The sequence below is a fragment of the Chelon labrosus genome, assembly GCF_963514085.1.
Source record: "Chelon labrosus genome assembly, chromosome: 23".
NCBI lineage: Eukaryota > Metazoa > Chordata > Actinopteri > Mugiliformes > Mugilidae > Chelon > Chelon labrosus.
In genome coordinates, this window is record NC_140356.1 from 6,204,020 (window position 1) to 6,225,008 (window position 20,989).

General features: G+C 39.3%; 1 protein-coding gene across 1 annotated transcript; it reads right to left on the reverse strand.

Moving 5' to 3' along the window:
- Positions 1 to 466: 466 nt before the first annotated feature.
- On the reverse strand, positions 467 to 18,751 carry LOC311508819 (protein mono-ADP-ribosyltransferase PARP12-like). Its single transcript, XM_084573799.1, has 12 exons — positions 18,401 to 18,751; positions 16,890 to 17,025; positions 15,894 to 16,671; positions 15,736 to 15,786; positions 15,483 to 15,609; positions 14,885 to 15,050; positions 13,051 to 13,171; positions 12,859 to 12,955; positions 11,908 to 11,986; positions 5,926 to 6,056; positions 4,789 to 4,925; positions 467 to 4,330 (listed from the first exon to the last, which is right to left on the reverse strand). Exons 1-12 carry the CDS (start codon positions 18,676 to 18,678, stop codon positions 3,795 to 3,797), a joined length of 2,637 nt encoding a protein of 878 aa, XP_084429925.1. The 5' UTR covers positions 18,679 to 18,751; the 3' UTR covers positions 467 to 3,794.
- Between the last annotated feature and the right edge of the window lie 2,238 nt (positions 18,752 to 20,989).

The window sequence follows — 20,989 nt, forward strand, 5'->3', positions numbered from 1 at the left end:
GAAAGCAGTGATCAGTTAGCAACAATTAGCAATGCTAAAAACAAAAAAATCACTACAGTTTAGAAATAAAGTATTTCTTGTTGTTGTAATGAAGCCGTAATGTTAAATAGGTAGAGCAATGAGCGCAAAATATGTGCGTGGTGATTTAAACAATCAGTAACTCTACACATTAAACACTGTGTGAGACAAAACAGCACAGTCTCATTCACACTTTGCTAATGAAGCTATTCATTTTACGGCTTATTTCTGAATGACAACAGGAAATGCGGAAGTCTGTCGCCCTCTACTGGTTGGTAGAGGGTGGGTCACGACAACTGAACCCTTAATCCCGCTTAGCATTATTAAAGCCGTCGACAAACCGGCACAGAGCCCGGCATTGCCCTTGGATGTTTTTCTACGTGTTTTGCACGTTTGTTAGGATGGCCTGGTAGCGGTTGGATTAAAAACAGGAAGCTTGAGACTGAGATGAGGTGCAAACCAACCAAGTGTTTATTTCACCCTGATAATTCATGACAAAAAAACCCGAAAATCATGTCCCTTTTGTGGCCTGAGGTCTGGGTCACAGCTCTGCCAATCACTCACACCCTGTCCAGTGTTGGGCAAGTTACGTAATACATTATGCATTACTTGTTACTGTCATTTCAAAGTAATTCGTTACATTATAATATTACTGTCTCTGAATTGTAAGGCATTACACTACTACTGCATTACTTTTAAGTTACTTTCACCAAAATAACTGCAAATATATATATATACTTATTCTAAATGTATCTTATTATGCTCCTAGGCACCCCCCACCAAAGATTGGAAAGGCAACAATAAATGAGAGAACACATCTTCCTTTAGTGTCAAACTACTGTGTCACAAAGCTATTATTTGGTTTAAAAAATAAAGAAAAGAAATTGCATTTAAATGAGAAGATGAGGTAGGAACAATAAGTGCAAAACAAACTTAAGGCCAATAAACGTCAAAAAAGCAACCCCTGGCAAGCTAACCTCCTGACTATCAGGAAAAAATATATTATCCAATCACTTTTTTTTTTTTAATTCCCCAATCTTTGTAAGGTAATTAGAATGCTGAATTATTTTTTTTTTTAAATAAGTTTTTCTTTTTAAGATTTCATATAACTGATAGATGACATTTTCCTTAATGAGAAAGAGAAAGGTACCAAAGCCCCACCCCTTTCTATATGTTATCATTGCAAAAGCTGTAAATGTCCTCTGTAGACAGGCAGTATTCGTCTTATACCTTGGCTTTAACATCAGCACATATGCACAAACCAAAAGCTTAATATAAACTGTGGACAGCGGTTGACTGACAACCTGCACTATTAGCTACCAGAGAGAGAGAAACGTCAGCTAGTAAACTCCTACTGAACAATAACAACAACAGTAAAAGTTGGGGCTGTTGCTAATGACTGTGATGTGTTGGTGCTGAGTGATAAAGTAAATAGATTGGTAACTTATAGGAGGCACGCCCCTCAGGTGGTCAGCCAAACCCAAGGTGTGTGCGCGCTGCGTGCGTGGGGTAGGAAGGGGTAAACGAGAGAGGTGGATCATACCACTGGGGGGGGGGGGGGTCCTCGTTAAAATATTATTTTTAAACCACATACCTTCTTCGATTGTGCTGTTTTTATCATCAATTTTTTTTTTCAACTCTTATTTTTAGGGGTGCTGGGACAAACGGGCTAGACACGTCTATGGGCGTAGTGATGGCTCGTAATGCAATACAAGGAACAATCATAGCCAGAATTTAGTTAAAAACAGACCTTTAACTGCTTTGTCTCCGCTTTCGTCCTCAGTTTGCTTTCTTTTCACTAACTTAATGTTAGCGTGGCACCGCTCTAAATGTTTCGTTGGATTACTCGTGCTATTTCGCGACGTAGATAGATCTTTTGGTTTCACACATAAAGTGCACTTAACTACTATGCTCCTCATATCTTTGTCTCTAACAAACTGAAAATAATGAGAGTATGTCCATCTAGAAAATGTACTGTCCGACGTCGAGCCTGCTTCATCCGTACAGGAAGAAACATTTTACAATTTGCGCTGAATTTTTCTCCTCTGCTGATCTCACGGTGTTATTGACGATAGTATAAAAACAAAACACCACTTAATTTCGGGTTAAAATGCATTGCAACGCGCGTTACTGACCTTTGTATCGAGTAAAATATTACTCAATTTTTTTTTGGAATGCCGTACATTAGCGCGTTACATTACAGAAATTACATTACTTTTGTAACGCGTTACTCAACACTGACCCTGTCTGTGTACACGGGCTCCCTTTTATAGGCTGCCACCAATTACCCCCCAAGCCCTACCACTAAACAGGTGAGCTCCTTCCCCAGATCCACCATACAATATTCGGTTAAATAATATAAATAAACAAATACATATACCCTGAATACCTCTAGTCTTATCAACCTCATAAAACCCTTACTTAGCTAACATTCAACCATCCTTTACAGTCAAGCATTTGCTATTCCCCCTCTCCAATTATCACAATGGTCTCTCCCGGGGCCTTTATTAAGGTGTTCAGGCCTCTTTTAGGCTGAACCTGAGGAGACAGCGAAGCTAAGAAACATTCAACACCAGATTTCCAAACATACAAATTGTTCCACTAAAACATTATACAAGCCTTACAATATCACTTCCCAGGACAGGCACCAAGGACCCTCACCAAGAGAAACACACAATAAATACATTCAATATTTCAGCTTTTTGTGTCTGTGAGTTATTAATTTCATCTTATCTGGTTGAATTGAGTGCTGTTATGTAATTAATTCCAGTGATGAAGAGGACCTTCACCACAACGTTTTACGACAACTCTCACGACGTGTCCTGAGTAGTGCACAACCTGGCAAAATGAAAGATAATGTTTCACAAATTACCACGTTGTCACCTTTGTGCGACCCAAAGGGTTAGTATTTTCTGATGACATCACATATGTGATGACAAACGGTAAGCTATTATTGTTTGGGTACCAAATCAGACTTTATGATAACAATCTGACACAGTGACCCTCACCGTTACTTAATATAGTATGACGCATTATGCCTTTTCGAACCTTTTTTTTTTTTTCTGGCGTATAATAGCTAGCTATAAGCGACATATGTACGTGTCATTCATTTGACGTCGTTTTTTGTTTTTCAGGTTTTTTTTGGTGCACTGATAAAAATAGAGAAAGTGCAGCAGAAACAGACGTTGTGAATTAATCATAATATACCTGAAGTTGGTGATTGAGCATCCACCATTCTATCGAGGCTTCTACATTGTTTACATTTGAGTTATAACGAACGTGGTTGCACCCGACTAGACAGGTAGCACCACAAACAGCAGTGGAAAACGCAGTACTTTGTGACAATTTCTTTGACATTTGTGACAAATTTGGTTGGAAACTGACTTGACTACTGTGAAACACAGCAGCTGTCATTTATGTTTCCTGTTTAGTGTTGTTTTTAGAAGACTCATCAATAATTTTAGTGCTATTCCGCCCTTCATATAAAAAAGCACTTCTGGGAATGTTGCCACGTATTGGCAAATATAAATGTATATGATTTCTATATTTAATCAGTTCACCAAAGAGAAGATCAGGATCCTTCAAGTCTGTCATTAAGAAATGACACAGGAATCATTCTTCTTGGCTGGTTTTGGACTTGGTGAAGATATTGGTGAGAAACGGGCCGGTTGAGTTGGACTGCTGAAGTGATCCCGGGAAGAGGCTAAGCTACTTCAGTGCAATGATGAGCTGTGTTGGTATGAGTGTGTGCTGGGCTGATAACGGTTGGGTGGATGTTAGATTATGTTGTGTTGACAGACTGGCAGTGTAGGTGCTGCCGCCGGTTTAGGTGGTGGCGGTGGTGGTGCTGGTTTAGGTGGTGGCACTGGTTTAGGTGCCGCCACCAGTCTAGGTGCCGGCACAGGTCGAGGTGCCGGCGCTGGTTGAGGTGCCGGCGCTGGTTGAGGTGCCAGCGCTGCTTGAGGTGCTGGCACCAGTCTAGGTGCCGGCACCGGTCTAGGTGCTGGCACTGGTCTAGGTGGTGGTGAAACACCGAACTTGTCAACGAGTGGGTGCATGTCCTTGTACTGCAGCAGGTACTCTGGGTAGATCTGGTGCTTCTCAAAAACAACAAATATGGAGGGATTCAGAGTGTCATTTACACAGCTGTCAAAGAAGTTGACGTCACCGCCATCTTTAGAAGGAGCTTGCTGGTAGTCAGGGGACCCTTCGGTGTAGTCTCCTACCAGCACCCGTGCAATGAACATGGACTTGACATCAGTGTCGCTGGTGTAGCTGTGGGAGTATTTGGAATCTCGGGCAAAGTAACTACCTGGGTTTGGATACAGAAAGAGAAGATTTTGAGAGGCTAAGATTGCAACAAATTAATTTGTCTTTGTCCTGCTGGAACGGATTTCACTTGTAGTATAAGACCCTGATGAAGGCCATGGGCCAAAATGCATCGTTCTAATAAAGCCGTTCCATATACTACAAGTGTTGTGAGCATCATTTCCCAGCACCAACAACAGTCTAAACTAGAGGCTTAGACTATCACTAAGACTTGAACAGCTTATCTATTATAAAAGTAGGTGCTAGTAAACTAACTTTTACTTTTTGTGAACTTTCACTATTAGTTAGTATTTCCAGTAGGAGGAAAAATACTCCCATTAAGCTTTTTGTGAATGGTTCCTTGTGAGTTCTACATGCTGAACTGTCCCATCAGACCACTTTTGTAATTTAACAAAACAGCTCATCTTTTGCTCTCAGAGTAGATCAGAATGAGTGTTTCACCTTTGCCAAAAGCCGTCCCATGGCTCCCGCAGATTCTCCAGTCAAAGTTGGAGCGGCATATGGCGTCGACGTGTTTCGAGTCAGTGCCATGAAAAAGCTTTTTTTCTTCCACATTTTTCTTCATCAAATTCTTCTGCCTTCAGATTGGAGAAATAAATGAAAGGACTTAAAGCTGGTAGATTTAAACACATTACTGGACATAAAGCAGAACTGAGTAGCTTTTGCTGATCAACAGTCTTTGCGGCCAAAAGTGGCAACTGCAGGATAACGCTCAATGCAAATTCAGCTATTGCACGTCTTTTGCACTGCAATATCTACCTTACATTTGCTAACATTAGCTGTCAGCGCAGTAAGCCGTTTGTTGTAGCGGCAACCCTTACCCCTTAACAATGATCATTCTTTTTCTTTTGAATAAAAATAAGAATAATGATGCGTTACTTCGACTTTAAAAAGTTACATAGTCCCACTTCATTGATCAGACAGTGATGCTACCTGCACAGATACAGTTTCTGTGTTTGCAGAGACACTAATGTTCCACTGATAATCTTAAAACCAACCCAATCAGAACAAATGGGATTCAGGGGGATGGCATAAACCTTTTCGTAATCCATTCAATAGGAAATTATTAGCACCTGTTAATGGTGTCAAGCATTTCTCTCTGATTGGCTGCACATTTTTGCCCCATGTGGTGTAAATATTAGGTGATGTGATGAGTTGTTCATCAGTGTTTGAGTGTTTGAAAAGATGAAGAAAGCCGCAATCCACGAGTCCACGTGGTAGAAAACCTGAGTTTGTCTTGGTTCTCGTCTTCTAATGAATGAATGAATTCAGTGCCGTCTATCAAGTTGGGGGAATTATGGGGAAATATTTTTGTCAGTTTTGATACCACACCGTGGGAAGAAGCACCATGGGCATGTAAACAAATCTACGTTATCAGATCATTCTATTTAGTATCCATGTAAACAGTCATGTTTCAGTCTCTAATCTGAATTATTTCAATCCAGATGAATAAATACTGTCCATGCAAAGGCAGTCAATGATAAACAAGCTGACGATCTACTACTTAAAAACAAACTGTTAGACAGGCAAGAGACTGATTAAGTTCCCAGACCGAACACATGAAAATCACATACATACCGCTGAAAGGCTTCCCAAAGAGCTTTGTTCTGAATCCTTTCAATCTTGAGAACGTCAAAGCCGCTCAAGGTTTTACAGAAACGAGCCTCAGCTTTCTTAAATTCATCCGAGGTGCGCTGGAGGGAGATTCGCTGGAAAACATTTAACATTTTCAGTTTCAGTTACCAGCAAAAGCTGATTATTTCGGTCTACTGGAGGCAGCAAAGACGAGCAATGATCACGGGAGACAACTTCTGACCCACTGAAGTGATTAAAGAAATGAAAGCTACTATATACTTTTAACATAATGTCCTAATTAGGGAATGTTAACCAAAGTTAAATATCAGGAATTGTGAAAAACTGAATTGTGGAGCCACCTTCAGCAGTGAAACCAATAAGTTTTGTCAAAAACATTCACTTTAGAATTAAACAACACATAAAAACATGACATAGATTGATGGATTGGGGAAAAAAAATGGTTACCTTTATAACTTTTCTGTGTAACATTTTTTAAAATAAAAAATAAAAAATCCACTTGATTCAGGTACATGAGGAAACCGTCTAGACAGAGCTACTCCTATGGTGGGGTTCTGATAGCCAGTTTTATTCTGTATACCACTCCCAGACAACAAAATACCAAGACTCGTAAATCTCTGACACTAAAGATGATGAGGGCTGAGTGGTATTCTTATATTGTTATTTTCATCTCAGCATGAAAATGTGTAATGCACACATTGCAAAAGACCGCCTGAGATGGTCATGAGAGAAGTGACAAAGTTTTCTTTGCATGCGCCTTGCATTCAGACTCACCATGCGAACATTTGTCCTACCAATCAGAGCCCTGGATATATGCGTCAAGCACTGACAACATTTGGCCAATGAGATGAAGGCCCAGTGAGCCACCAGATGTCCTCAGATTATTAACTGGTCTCAACTGGGTTGTGATAATATTAAGCATAATGAGACGAGGAAAATGTAGGCACACTTCAGTATCAGTTGAAGTGCTCTAAGTCTTACATGACGGTACATGTAAAATTATCACTATTATCTCTGACCATTCCATCACAGACAGAATCTGTTGGCCTATCCAGGCTACTGTACTCTGCTCGTTTGCATGTGGGTGAAAGACACACTTCACATATTTGTAGAATTGCTAAAATGTGTTCTTGTACTTAAATACATGGAGACACACTCAGTGTGGTATGTAAGTCAAAGTGTCCCAGCTGGTACAGCAATCAGTATCAACGGACAATCCACAACGGATCTTGGTACTCTGCGCTGAACCACCTGGAGCAGCAGCAGAGCTATGTCCGGATGTTCTTTGTGGATTACAGTCCAGCCTTTAACACAATCCCACACAGACTCATCACGAAACTGGACACTCTCTGCCTTCCCCTTCTCACATGTGCCTGGATAAAGGACTTTCTCACCAACCGACCCCAGACTGTGAGACTTGGCCCCCATCTCTCCTCCACCCGCACGCTGAGCATCGGCTCCCCAGACATATAGGTCGCCAGTCTATCTCAGGGCCACACTTTTTCCATCTCCTATAAAAAATTATATACATCCACATCCTCAGAAAATTTGGAAACACAATCTGAATTCCTGGATGATCTTTATATTCCTTCCATATCAAATGAATTTAAAGCACATATGGACAGGAAACTTGATGCCTCAGAAATCGCTGGCGCTATTACCAATATGAGGGGAGGTAAAGCCGCAGTCCCCGATGGTCTACCAGTTGACATCTATAAGATATTTAAAGGTAAATTAATTGAACCTCTTTTAGCTATGTATGAGGAGGCCTTACAACAAGGTCGTCTCCCAGATTCCCTGAGGAGTGCGTTGATAACACTAATTTTGAAACCCAATAAGTTCCCTACAAATTGCACATCATATAGACCAGTGCTTAACACAGATGCTAAGATTATCGCTAAAGTAATGGCTAGAAGACTAGAATCGGTGATTCCAACTGTGATCAATCTAGATCAGAATGGTTTTGTGAAAAACCGTCAAGCCTTCCATAATGTCAGACGGGTGTTGAACTTGATGCATACGAGGGAGGGAACCCCTGACACCGCCATTTTGTCATTAGATGCTGAAAACGCACTCGACACAGTGAAGCTATTTATTTGATGTATATTTCGCTTTGTCTTTGGTGACTATTTTCGAAAATGGATTGAGACACTTTATACTGACGCACTGATAGAGGTTTCCACCAATTATTTAATATCATCTCCCTTCAAACTCACAAGGGGTACCCATCAGGGATGCCCTCTCTCGCCAATGCTATTTGTTTTGGCAATGGAACCATTTGCGATAGCGGTGAGGTCACACTCCTCAATTTCAGGAAAAAAGTATCAGACACCGAACATCGCATTGTAATGTATGTTGATGATACCCTTTTACTTCTGACTGACCTAAATAACTCAATTCTTAACCTGACTAAGTTCTCAGGCTTTAAAGTAAATGAATAAAAATCCTCCATCATGGCTTTTGAATGAATGGGAGCGAATAAATCCAGTGATAAAGCACCCTTTCTATAATGCAGTAAATGGGTTTAAATATCTTGGTATCATCATTACCCCATCCATTGATTTCCACAGTAACTGAAATCATGAATAATTGGTCATCAATGCCAATCTCTCTGTTAGGGCGCATAAATGTTATCAAGATGAATATATTACCAAAGTTTCTATATCTATTTCAACCAATCCCTTTACTCCCACCACCACAGTTCTTCTCAAAAATGAAGCAACTATTTACAAAGTTTATTTGGAACAACAGAAGGTCAAGGTTGAGACTATCACTTCTTTACCTGCCATATGAGAGAGGAGGATTACAATTACCCAATTTGCAGTGGTATTTCTGGGCTGTTCAAATTAGAGCTGCAATGTACTGGTTCTCTCCTGAACCTTACTTACCATGGGTACAACTTGAAAATATTTGCACTAAAGGTCTGCGACTTGACACTTATTTATACTCTGCATCCGTCAAAAAACTGAAGCGAGTTACTGATAACCCTTTTGTGAGAAACACAATTAATGTCTGGCACAATGCACAGTCATTTCTTGGTGAAGCTACTTTGTTTTCAGGCTTTTCACCAATATGGGGGAATGATAACTTCTCTCCTGGTAGAAAAGACCAAGGTTTTAAAATATGGGCAACAAAGAGCATCTGTAAAGTTATAGATCTATATAAGGACGGCAAACTAGTTTCATTTGAAGAACTTAGAAGTGAATATGATATATCTCGAACACACTTATTTAAATATTTACAGTTAAGGAGTTTTGTTTATGCACAGACGCACTCCTATGTACAACCCCCTTTGTCCATATTAGAAAATTTAGCAGTGAATAATTGTACTGGAAATGGTCAGATATCCTTACTCTATAACAAACCATAAAGATTCTACTAAGCATAGAAAAATTTAAATGGGCAAATGACTTGCAAAAAGATATCTCTGAGGAGGACTGGAGGGAGGTGTGCTCGAAAGCTCAACTCCTAACAATAAATACACATCTCAGACTGATCCAATATAATTGGATTATGCAAACTTAAATTACTCCAGATAGACTGAATAATATGAATTCAGATATTCCTGATATCTGTTTTAAATGCAACGTCGAAAGGGGCACTTTATTCCATTGTCTGTCGGACTGTACTGAGATACAAAACTTCTGGAATGAATTTATAAAATGCACTTCTCAGATGACCTTGAATGCAGTACCCTACTGTCCTATACTGACTTATGTTTAGTTCGAGCAAGACGCTTGATTTCTCTTTGCTGGAAAGACGTCAAGAGCCCTTTGGTTGGTCGCTGGCTGAAAGAACTATCAGCATGCCTTGTTCTTGAAAAGTTAACATACACAATAAAAAAGGAGTCAGTCGAATACAAAGAGATCTGGAATCCCTTTCTTGTATTTTTAAAGAACTGTGAAGTTGAAGACGCTCTGGTAACTTGAAGGTGATATGTCCCTAACTGTCGATACAATAACCATGTGATGCTAGGCTGTGTGTGACAACACTTTTGTTTACTATTTATTTTTCCTTTGGGGTGGGGCGAGTGGATTAATTTATAGTTTGACTGTTTTGTTTGTTGAAGTTTAGTTTTTTTTATTAAAATGGTTGAAAACTGTTAAAATCCAATAAATATATGTCTAAACAAAAAGAAAAGTATTTGATGTGTAAGAAATAATATATATTTAAAGCTTTTTCATTATTAAAGCTACAGTATGGAACTTCTGTTGCCCCCTTCTGGCAGCTACAATAATTACAAGCAATTTTCATTTTTTCCAAGTGTCCATTTTGTTAATGTTTAAAGAGTTCCCACACTTTTGTCAAGCTGCTTCACTTTTGGCTTTCTTGGATAAAATTTTATTTTCGCAATACCCTGTGATGATCGCTGACATAATTGAATGTAAACTTTTCAATGTATCAACATATTCCACACATATATCTCTTATGTCAATGAGTCATTCCCGCTCTACTTTTGCCACTTCTTTTCTTTCAATGCTCTCCGACTAGGAAATGCCACGCCAACGGTGATATATATTGGTCCACACTGTCAAACAGTGCATCAGATTTTTTATTTTTTTTATTTTAATTGATGTATTATCAAGCCTTGTCAATTGGTAGGTTAGTACTGTTGCTAATGTCAGCTGTTATGTCTCCATGTTACTTCTAGATTCGTATGAGTCAGCATTTCTGGTGCCAGTGGTCTCAAATATTGTCTAAATGTAGCTAAAAGGACTAAATACCACTGATCCATGTGGAAAAAAACAACATGTTAGCAGTTGACACTAGCAAACAACATGTCTTAACAACAACATGCATTTTATTGACTAGGTCTAGCAGTAGTTCTTGCCGCATCCAAATGATCATGATATGATTATCTGTTAATGCTAGTTAGCTTAGCTACAGAAATAGTAACATTACTAGCATGCTTTTATTGTTATTCATTACTGGTACATTTAGAATATTGTCACTATATTGAAAACTATATTGTTTCCATACACATCAACACAGGTATTTTTACTGACAGTGGCAGGTTTGACCTGCCAGTGTAATTGTCCACAAAGCCAATGGCAAAAGTTCTCATATACTTTATTGGTTCTGTTGGGTAATTTGTCTCGGTATTTACTTTCGGTCAGGAAAAGCTTCCTGGATATCTTGAGCCAATCAGAGGGCCCACAAACGGTCAGTTTAAATTTGTAGCTTTCATTTCTCCACCACAGGTTCCTCCATAATTCTTCAGGAGAAGAGCGATAAATTCATTGAGGATACGAGAGTTCATCCTATAAGTCTCTAAAATAAAACCTTTTTAGACTTTTATTTTAAAAAGACATCTAAAATATGGAAACAAGGAAAGAACCACATCAGTTCCCAAAACTGCAACTTCATGGAGCAGCAATTTTCCATAAAGTCGGACCACGTAGTAGGACCGAGAAATATAAACAGTTAGTGACTGACTGATAGGGAGATGCATTTCTTCCTGGACAGATTTTCAAAATAAATATGGTTACTTTTTAATCTAACAAATGTTAGATTGATGCGGGAAACATAACATTTGAATGGTTAAGTTAGTGGTAACAAGAGTATTGAAGAAATTAGAGAAATTGTTGGAAGCAGAATAGGATGGTGATGCTAGAAATTCTATTAAGTGAAAACAGGTTTATTCTCGATGAAGATGAACCAATTATGAACTTTTTGTTATAATCTTGTGGGTTTCATTTAGTGGTCATTAGTTAGATTGCATTTGCTTTTGTTTGTTATGTTTATGTAAAGTGACGTGTCTAGGGTGTATCCCACCTCTCATATGAATGACTGTATGAATGAATGAATGTTTATGTAGAGTAGTACAGATGTGGGTTGGTATAGTGTATATTTGGAAAGGTTTAAATAAATTTACCAACCACTTACTCAAGCTTAAGTGTAAGTGTAAGCTAAAATGGTAGGGACTTTTAAGTTTTAAATGATTACGGTGTGTTGTATTCACAATACCGAGAATCCTGTAGCAGGCAGCTGACTCTTGTCCCAGTGGTCTGGTACAGGGGCAGAAATTGAATGATTCAGAGGCCTTCTGCAGAGAGAAGTGGTGAGGTTTAGTTAGTAGGGTGGAAAACACAAGCAACACCAATGTGACGTAGAGTCACTTCAGAAACTATTCAGACCCCTTTACATTATGCACACTTTATAGTCCTGTAGATTCGTTTTAAATAGATAACACTGACTTTTTCTATCAACGTGCACTAAATAGCCCATTATAATAAAGCAACAAAATACATTTTTAGAAATGTTTGCATATTCATTCAGAATGTAGCCAGACTCAATTCTTACCACAATGTGAGCCTGGTAACACTCAATAGGGATTTTATGACAGAACGTTTCAACCAGTGCAGACAAAAAATACATCTGCACGCAAATGGATAGTTCTACAATCAATCAGAGCAACAAAGTATGCGATATTAAGATTGAGGTTTTCTTGACAAATGCCTTAATCGCCATTAACTGTTTGTTCTTTAAAGATATTTCACAGTCAATATCTTTTACAACAGACGTGACAGCAGACTCTACTAGCTTCTCTGATGGCAGGCATTTTGTCCTAAGCAAATTCAACCCGATGGCACTGTTTCTCTCTTGTCCATCACAACATACAGCCCCGCCCAAAAGATATGAATGGCATGGCAGGTATTTGTTAGTGCATAACCAGTTTCCAGTGGAGCAGTGTCAAACTTTCGTCGACAAAATGTATGTATGTTGGGAAGTTGGTCTGGCTTCCAGGCTATGGCAAACTGAAAGAGTTAGAAGTAGTTTGGAAAGGCTCACATCTGTGTATTCAAGATTCCATGACTGATTCCTGATGCAAAAAATGCCAATTTTGTACAAAACACGGCTGTGTTAAAAAAGTGAGGAGGTCTGAATACTGAAGCATCTGTGTTTGATATACCGTACCTCACTCTCTTTGACTGGACATCCTCAGCAGAGACAAATCGAGGCCGTCTACACACAACCCTCTTTGTGCCATAGTGCTTGTTTGTTTGTATCATGTCTGGGGGAAACATTTTAACATCAAATTTCAACAATAAAATATTTTTATATTTTTAAAATGCAGAAAACTGAAAATATGGTGAGGTCTTCGTTTACCTTGGAAACTAAGTGAATATTTCTGTGATCCAGCCGTGAACTCCACCACATCTTTATTGTTGTCCAGAAACTTCTGCTCCAGCTGAGCACTGGTGATGTCTGCTGGTTTGTGTCCACCGATCTGCAGCACAAGTCACAACTTTTTAATTTTGAAACAAAGCGTTATTGGCATATGGCCAAAGACCAACCAGTTGGTATGCAAAAAGATTATTGCTTGGGGAAAAACATAGCCTAGTTGGATGCTTAACACACCTTAGCTGAAACTGTAGAAAACTAGCTAGCCTTTGACTGGTATCAAAATCAGCTTAACAACTTACCATTATAGTGAGTCTGACTGTCTTTTTGGCGACTAGATCCTCAGACTCATTTCACATGAGCTAATTTCACCATCACATTATATTAAGCCTCCAAGTAATGCGTAATTAAGGGCATGGCCGCTTTGAACAGAAGCCATCTCAGGGTCCTAGCTTCCTGCCTCGTCATCACACACCCACCTCAGCTCAACACACTCTCCCACTTTTGAATTAGCTGGGAGTTTGTTTAGATACTGCCAAGATGGCGACAAACAGTGCATCCCACACTGAGCTTCAAAACTTCTCTTCAGGAACACTTTGGGTGATATCACGTACGGTTGGTTCTGATTTAAAATGTATGTAAAGTTCAGTTTAATTTTGAAAGATTTAAATTTTACTACTTGAATTAATATATGAGATTTTGGATTTGCCTCAGACAACTAGCGCCTTCTATTCATAATATTATGCTGTGCTCACACGCTGCTCTTCAAGCAATGTTCTCTGTGATAGTATAAACCTGGGGGACAACAGATAGAGTGTTAAGGAGAGTTTAGCTTTGAAATCTGGAGTATTGCGCTTTTTTTTTTTTTAAATTCAACATGAGCATGACTAATTCGTCCAGTTTAGATACAATTACTGTAGCAGCTAATCTCTGCTTTGAGATGCCTTAGCTGTACGCGCAGGCTGTGTGCCTAGCAGCTTAAGCAGGGGAATACAACACAGGAAAAAGGCAAATGTTGATTATGAACATTTAAAAATTATGACAGTGTTGACAGTGTTGTACACATGTAATCATCAGTTCCGCAAAGGTTTAGTGGACCATGAGCAGGAAGAAAAAAGTGGGAAATTCAGCTGTGGTGTGATTTGAGTGTTTAAATGTTTGTGTTTCTTCCATAGAGCACTATCTATGATATCACGTTATTTCTACTTCAGACAATTGGGACCAATCTAAAAGAGTTTAAATACAGTGGAATGCTAAGGCAGCATATAGGTTGTGGTAAGCCTCCGAAATGTCACTGAAATGGAGGAAATGGAGTGGCCATTCCTAGCCCAAATCGCTTCCACTGGCTTTTCTTGCTGAGGCACGTTTTCATTCAAAATATGGTGCCTTCACACTTGTGGCAATAGACCAACAAGCTACAATACATTTTCAATACAAGCAGGCAATATGAAGAGTCAAGCTTTGATGCTCACCAACAGCGTCAACGCTCAGCTGGCTGAGCTGATCTTGCAGGCTAAGTTGCTGGCTACAAAATAAATGCGAAATGAACTGCTTAGTAAAGCCAAATTACACTGATTGGCAGGTTTTCTCTGGGTTAATAATGGTTATTTTGTTCTATGTTTCAATAAAAAGATTGCTTACAGAGTGCTGAAATTAGTTTAGTTATTTAGTTTAGTTATTAAGTATTAGTTTAGTTTAGTTATTCAGTTTTATTACACATACACTGGGCAGTTCATTTCAAGTTGTACCCTAAAGCATGGACTCCACAAAACATTCCAGGCATTTTTATGCCTGGACAATACTGACTCTAGTTACTCACTTCTGATGCATACAGGTTCCACTTTCCGAACTCATCCTGCCAGTACCAAACCCACTCAGTGGTGTAGATCAAGTTCGGCTTAACCAAAGAGTTAACGGTGGAGAGTCGCCGTACTTGGTTAGGTCCACAGGTCATATTATCAAAATGCACAGGAGGGGTGGTGGAGCTGAAGACAACAAAATGAGAATAATTCACACAATTAAATACATGAAAGAAGGAAATCATCTGTCGGGGTATGCGCCATATATTAGTTTGCTGAAACAGCAGGTGAACAGATTTTCTAGTGTCAAGTAAACGACCTTTCAGCTCAAGCGCAAGGCAACAAACAGCAGAAATAAACTATAGAAGCCAACATAGAAATGTAGTGTAAAAGCAAGATACAATTAAATTAATTATAGGCCTTTACTGGAACAAGGAGACTGGTCATTGTTCAGTCTTAATGGAGCACTGCACTGATTTTGCATGTCAAGTTCATGTTACAGCTTCATATCAGTTTAAATGTAAATAGTTTTAGTTAAGAATAGTACAAACCTCAAACCACCACTGACGAATAATATTTACCAGAACGAATACACCGCTGAATGTCAGTAGTGAGTACCTGTAAGAGTTTCTGGGGTCACAGTAGTCCTTCTCAATTGTCTCATTATCACGCAAGGCCGTCCACTGATCGCCCTCCTTGACCTGCCATCTGTACGGCATCTTGTCGTGGGCTTTAAAACATCGGTCTGAGAACGCCCCGGGTCATTAAAATAAAAGATTAATCACACCTAATCAAACTCATTCAACGACCACATTCAAGTACACAGAATAAGTTCTATCATTGATGTTCTTTGTGACGATTAATTACTCACCATCATGCATACAGTGTCCTTTGATGAAGTACATGCATATCTCTGTTTTGTCTAAAAGAAACAAACAGTATACAGTATGAAGATTGTATAAATAGTTCCTTCAGAGAGCAGTTTTAGTTTATCTTCCCTATAAAGGTTTTACAGCCGTCGTAATTTACCTCTGACAGGCCTTTGTCTTTGTCTGTTTGGCCCATCGTCACCATTTGCAGCGGCAAGAATGTCGGTAATGGAACGGGATCGTTGTAGCGGTTCATGGTTGCCCCGGTTCCCCAGGTTGCCTCGGTTGCCCCGATTGCCGCCTCTCCCTCTGACAGCAGATGATGAATGTTTCCTGCTCTGACCACCATTGCTGCCTTCATCTGTGTTGCTTGCAGCACCAGAGGCGAAAATGTTTGGTTGTTGCTGCTGACTCTCGCTCTCGCTCAGTTCGGCGCTGTACAGGTCTAAGTGATCAATATTACTAAGAATGTCAGTAAGAGAACAAGCTCGTTGGTGTGGTAGCTGGTTGCCCTGGTTTCCCCGGTTTCCCCTGTTGCCTCTGTTTCCCGGTAAACCCCCTCTCCCTCTCCCTCTGTACCACTGCCTTTGTTCTGAATTCAGACCAGCGTCGATGCTTGCATCGCTGTCGTTGGCTTCAGCAGAAACTTCACCAGTCTGCTGCTGTTGGCGGTTGCCCCTGCGGCCCCTACCACTCTTGTTGTCAGACAACCTCAAGGCCTCTTTATTTGCATAAACTGACTTCAGGGAGAGAAAGAGGGTGTCAGGTACGCCTTTATCATGCAGGGCTTTCCGCGGCTGAAGAGCATAAATATCATGGTTCCTGTAGCAGCTGCAGCCACCGATCACAAACTTCTCACAGATGTGGAGTCTGCTGCAGCTATTACCATCCTTACACCGGCCAAACTCGCCATCACCGTTGTTGTAATCATGGCATATCTGGCAGAGAGAGGATGAAACAAGGAAAAGGATGGTTACAACTGAAATTGAATTTTTTTTAATATCCATGATTAAAACATAGCTGCTTGTCTGACCAGCCAGGGCTTGTATTTAGCAACAATAACAATGAACTTAAAATAAATGAAAAGAAAAATGAAAGTCAAAAGGTGAGGTAATATCCTTTTAAAAGTTAAAGTTGTGTGTGCTGTCAGACTTACAGAAGGCAGGAGTGCTTTGTTGCTCTGCAGCAGCAGTGTGCACAGCTCTGCCCTGTCCAGTCTTTCCAGTCCATGCTGTCTTAGTACTTGTTGATTGTGGGCAGAGTTCAGCTCATGAGAGAAGTTGCAGCCTCTCCTATTGTCAAGGAATCCACATACTTTGGTTATGACATCTGCATAAAATTACAGCACATTTAAATAAGCTTGAATAACACCTGATTGAATGCGAAGGGTTTTGTTCATACATCTACAAAGTCTGCATTTAAAAAGTGAAACCATTGACTTTGGGGGGACTGCTCTGGTTTATTCAACTTTGGATGGAGAATTATCTAAAAGACAAGATTAACACTCAGATTTGTAAACCAAGTTGCCATCAGCAGCCACTTAGCTTAGCACTAAAAGTGGAAACAGTCGTCCAAAAAACACCTTCTATGCCCTATAAAGTTGACTATTATGTGTGTGTATGTGTGTAACAAAGTTATTTATACAAAGACAAAATGTATGTACAATAGACTACACTAATGTGTACAAACAACTTAAACGAAAAATTCTTATTAGTGCTGCCGGGAACTGTTAGCTTGTGATTTTGAGTGGGGATGTCTCCACAGACACCCAGTGAGGAATACTTTTCTTTTTTTTTTTTTTTGGAATACACTTTCATATAATTTCATAAATCAGCCATAGGGTCAATCTCTGATTTGTAAAATCAAGTTGTACACAAATAGATTAAAGATTTTAACACTTTCAAGACATCGGTCTTAAACCGCACATTTGCCTCAGTCTTTATGCTAAACTAAAACTAAAAGTCAAATGAGAAAATACTGCACAACTAAAAATAAACAGCAATGAAATAAACTGGATAAATGTCCAGCTTTAAATGATTGATTTGCGCTTTAAAAATGTGCTCATTAGTTTTCTTTCCATAAGAAAGTGCAACGTTAGCCTCCTCTTACCTACAATTAGCTAAGATTAGCATGGAGATTGAGAAAAAACATAAACTTAACACCCTCATGAACGTTCACTGTATCATTTTTGTAAGAACAAATGGTTGTGTTAAGGATGATAGTGATCTTTAAAGGGATTGGGTTTCTTTTTCTTGACTATGGACTTTCCTTCCATAAGCTGACATGCCGCTAGTGTCAGCTTGACAATTGTAATAGCATTACACATTCTCGACATTTATTTATGCCTTAAAAAAAACATTAGTCTGAGATGCCCACCAGACTACTGCTTGTCAAATCATAAATTACACTCAAAAGGTAGCCTACATGTCCCAGGTTTGTCTTTCTTTGAGAATCGCAGACGAACGTTAAGCGACATGAGAACGCATTCCACGCAATTACATTCAATTTAACTAGAAAGACGAAATCAGTTAAGACAGTGTGTTATTCATTCAATAACTAACTATATAATAATAAATGTTACTTTTAAAATCAATGAATATCTCTCCTACAAATTGCTTGTCCGAACCAAACACGGCCCACCTGACTTGAAGCAAACGTGTAATTTACCTCGTCAGAGTAAAACTACAGATGCCGCTGAAGAGGAAGTTTTTACAAAGGTGTAGCCCCGTGCAAGTTCCGTGACACTCTCTGTCCCAGCACAATCTCAGACTCGTCCTCGCCACCACCCTTGGCTGTCCATTTTGACAGCACACAGCAAATTTCTCTTCGCAAGAAATGATCTTCGACACATTGTCCGAATCTCCAGGGAAGAGGTTGTATATCAAATCAGCCGTGTCAACTGCTCCTTGTTGGGCGCAGATCAACTTAAACACTTCTGACTCCATTGCAGCTCCTCCAGTTTCCTTCCACCTTCGAAACAACACGACTGCCGACCGACTGGTTCTGCTGTCAAGGGGAGGAGGATAAGTTAGATATAATTTCTGATGATTGGAAACCGAAAATTAAATATTGTAAACCAGGGTCAGTGCTGTAAAGCTTCATTTGTCCGCTTGGGGGCGTCAGAGTTCAGGCTCTACTTCATTAGAGAGGAGAAGAGAATGCATGGCACGAAAATATAAACATAATTTCTCTCTACATATAATAAAATTAAAAATAAATAAATAATAATATTTCTTATTTATTCATCTAAATAATTTCTCCTTGCATACCTCCCTATGGAAGGTGTAATCGCATTCATGTAATCTGTTAGTCCCACCAGCCACAGACCTGCCAACACGTCCTCCTATTTTAGTGAACGCCTTACTTTCAAAACATATATATTGTATAGATTTATTCACACGCATAAATTACAATTACAATGCCCCCTACCCTAACCCTAGATTCAAAGAGGGGAGAACTCATATCTGAACCCAATTTCAGGTTAAAAATAAAAATATAGTTCAGATTTCCTCTAAATGATTAACCGTTGCCTATAATACCTTTATGTTTTTGTTGTTGTTGTTGTTTTGTTTTACAGGAAAAATACAAAAACATTTTTTTTTCTTTTAAAAATTTGGTAAAATAGTTGTAATTACACTAATCTTGATTCATACTTTGTAAAAATACACAAATACACACACTTTTTCAACCATTTTCTGCCACCATGGACTCAGTGACATTATGCACAAATCTGACCTGGAGGCTTACAATGGCCAACTTAAGTACAAAGGTAATGAGTTACTGCAATGGTGATGCATCGCATCAAGTTGAATCAAGTTGTTTTGATGGAAATGACTTTATCCAAAGGACTATCTGTTGTAACAGTTAAATCAATTTCAAGCGACATCACGTTTATGTTGGGCAGTTGGAGGCAGCAGATCAAGCTGTACGTTCATCACCACCTTATAAAACTGACTAACAGCCAACTAGCCTGTGTTGTGCACGCTCTGTGCTTCTGCGGAAGGGAGGAAATAACTTTCCATACCAGCAGGTGGCAGCAGTCTGACTTTCCAAAATCAGGCTGATCAGCTGGTTTTGAGTTTCTTACCATTCAGACAGTCACTGTGGAAAATATGTGTGTATTGGAATGTTCAGGTGAGATAATAAATGAGAGCCGCCTTCAGGGTTTGTTTTTGTCACTTACATGTCTCTTCTCATGCATTCGCGTGCGAAGCTGAACAGCCAGTCAGAGTCATTTTCATCACCGACAGGTTCTGCTGCTGATTCAGGGAGCGACCAACGGTGGTCCAACTAGCGCCAAGGGCTCACTAGAGCTCACTGATGCCCCGACTATTGACTAGGTGTTATGGCTCAGGGAGGATGTTGAGATTAAATCAAACCATCAAATCAAAGATACTACCTTGGAGACCAGACCAACTTTCCCGTCCACAAATTCTTTGTGTTGGGTCAGGAGTAGCTCTGTTGGGAACTAATCATATTCTGCGAACAAACCTTCTAGGCCAATCAAAACGTTTCAACTGGCATAGTCGTACACATCCTCTGAGCGCTGTGGAGTTTAATTTGTTTACAACAAAATGGCTCTGATTGGTTTATGGGCTATCCAATTCCAAATCTAAATTGCCTTTTTTATTCCATCGGTTGAAACACGCCCAATAACAATGGATGTAGCGCCTCCTTTCACATTAAACACTGTCCTTTAACCTCTTGTTTATATAAAAATATTGACCGGTGCTGCTTTTCTTCCACCGTAGCACCTATTTAGCACCACAACAACTGAACGCCTTGATCATACGCACTAAAATAAGAATAAGGAGAACCTTTATTTGTCCTGCAATGGGGAAATTGCAGTTCACAACAGAGGTTCATGGACTTCACTTTGACCCCTTTTTTCACAATAATAATATTAATTCATTTATTACACCTCATCATTTATCCTTCCTATGTATATCGTGTATATTTACTTCTATTTCTAGTAGATTTGTACACATGCAAATCTTGTATTTTTTGCTATAGTTTTTATTTTTTATTATTTTATTTTAACTGTCTTACACCTATATTTCTTTTTACTAGTGTGTTTTTGTGTGTGTGTGTGCAACTGAGCTACTGTAACCAAGCAATTTCCCTTGTAAATCAATAAAGTCTAAAGCTGAACAGAGCAGCCCAATGTAAGGCTGCACTGACTGCACTGTCTTACATGAAACCTTACGGAAATACTTTTTTTTTTCTTCTAAAACCGTTGCGCAACATTTGACAGTG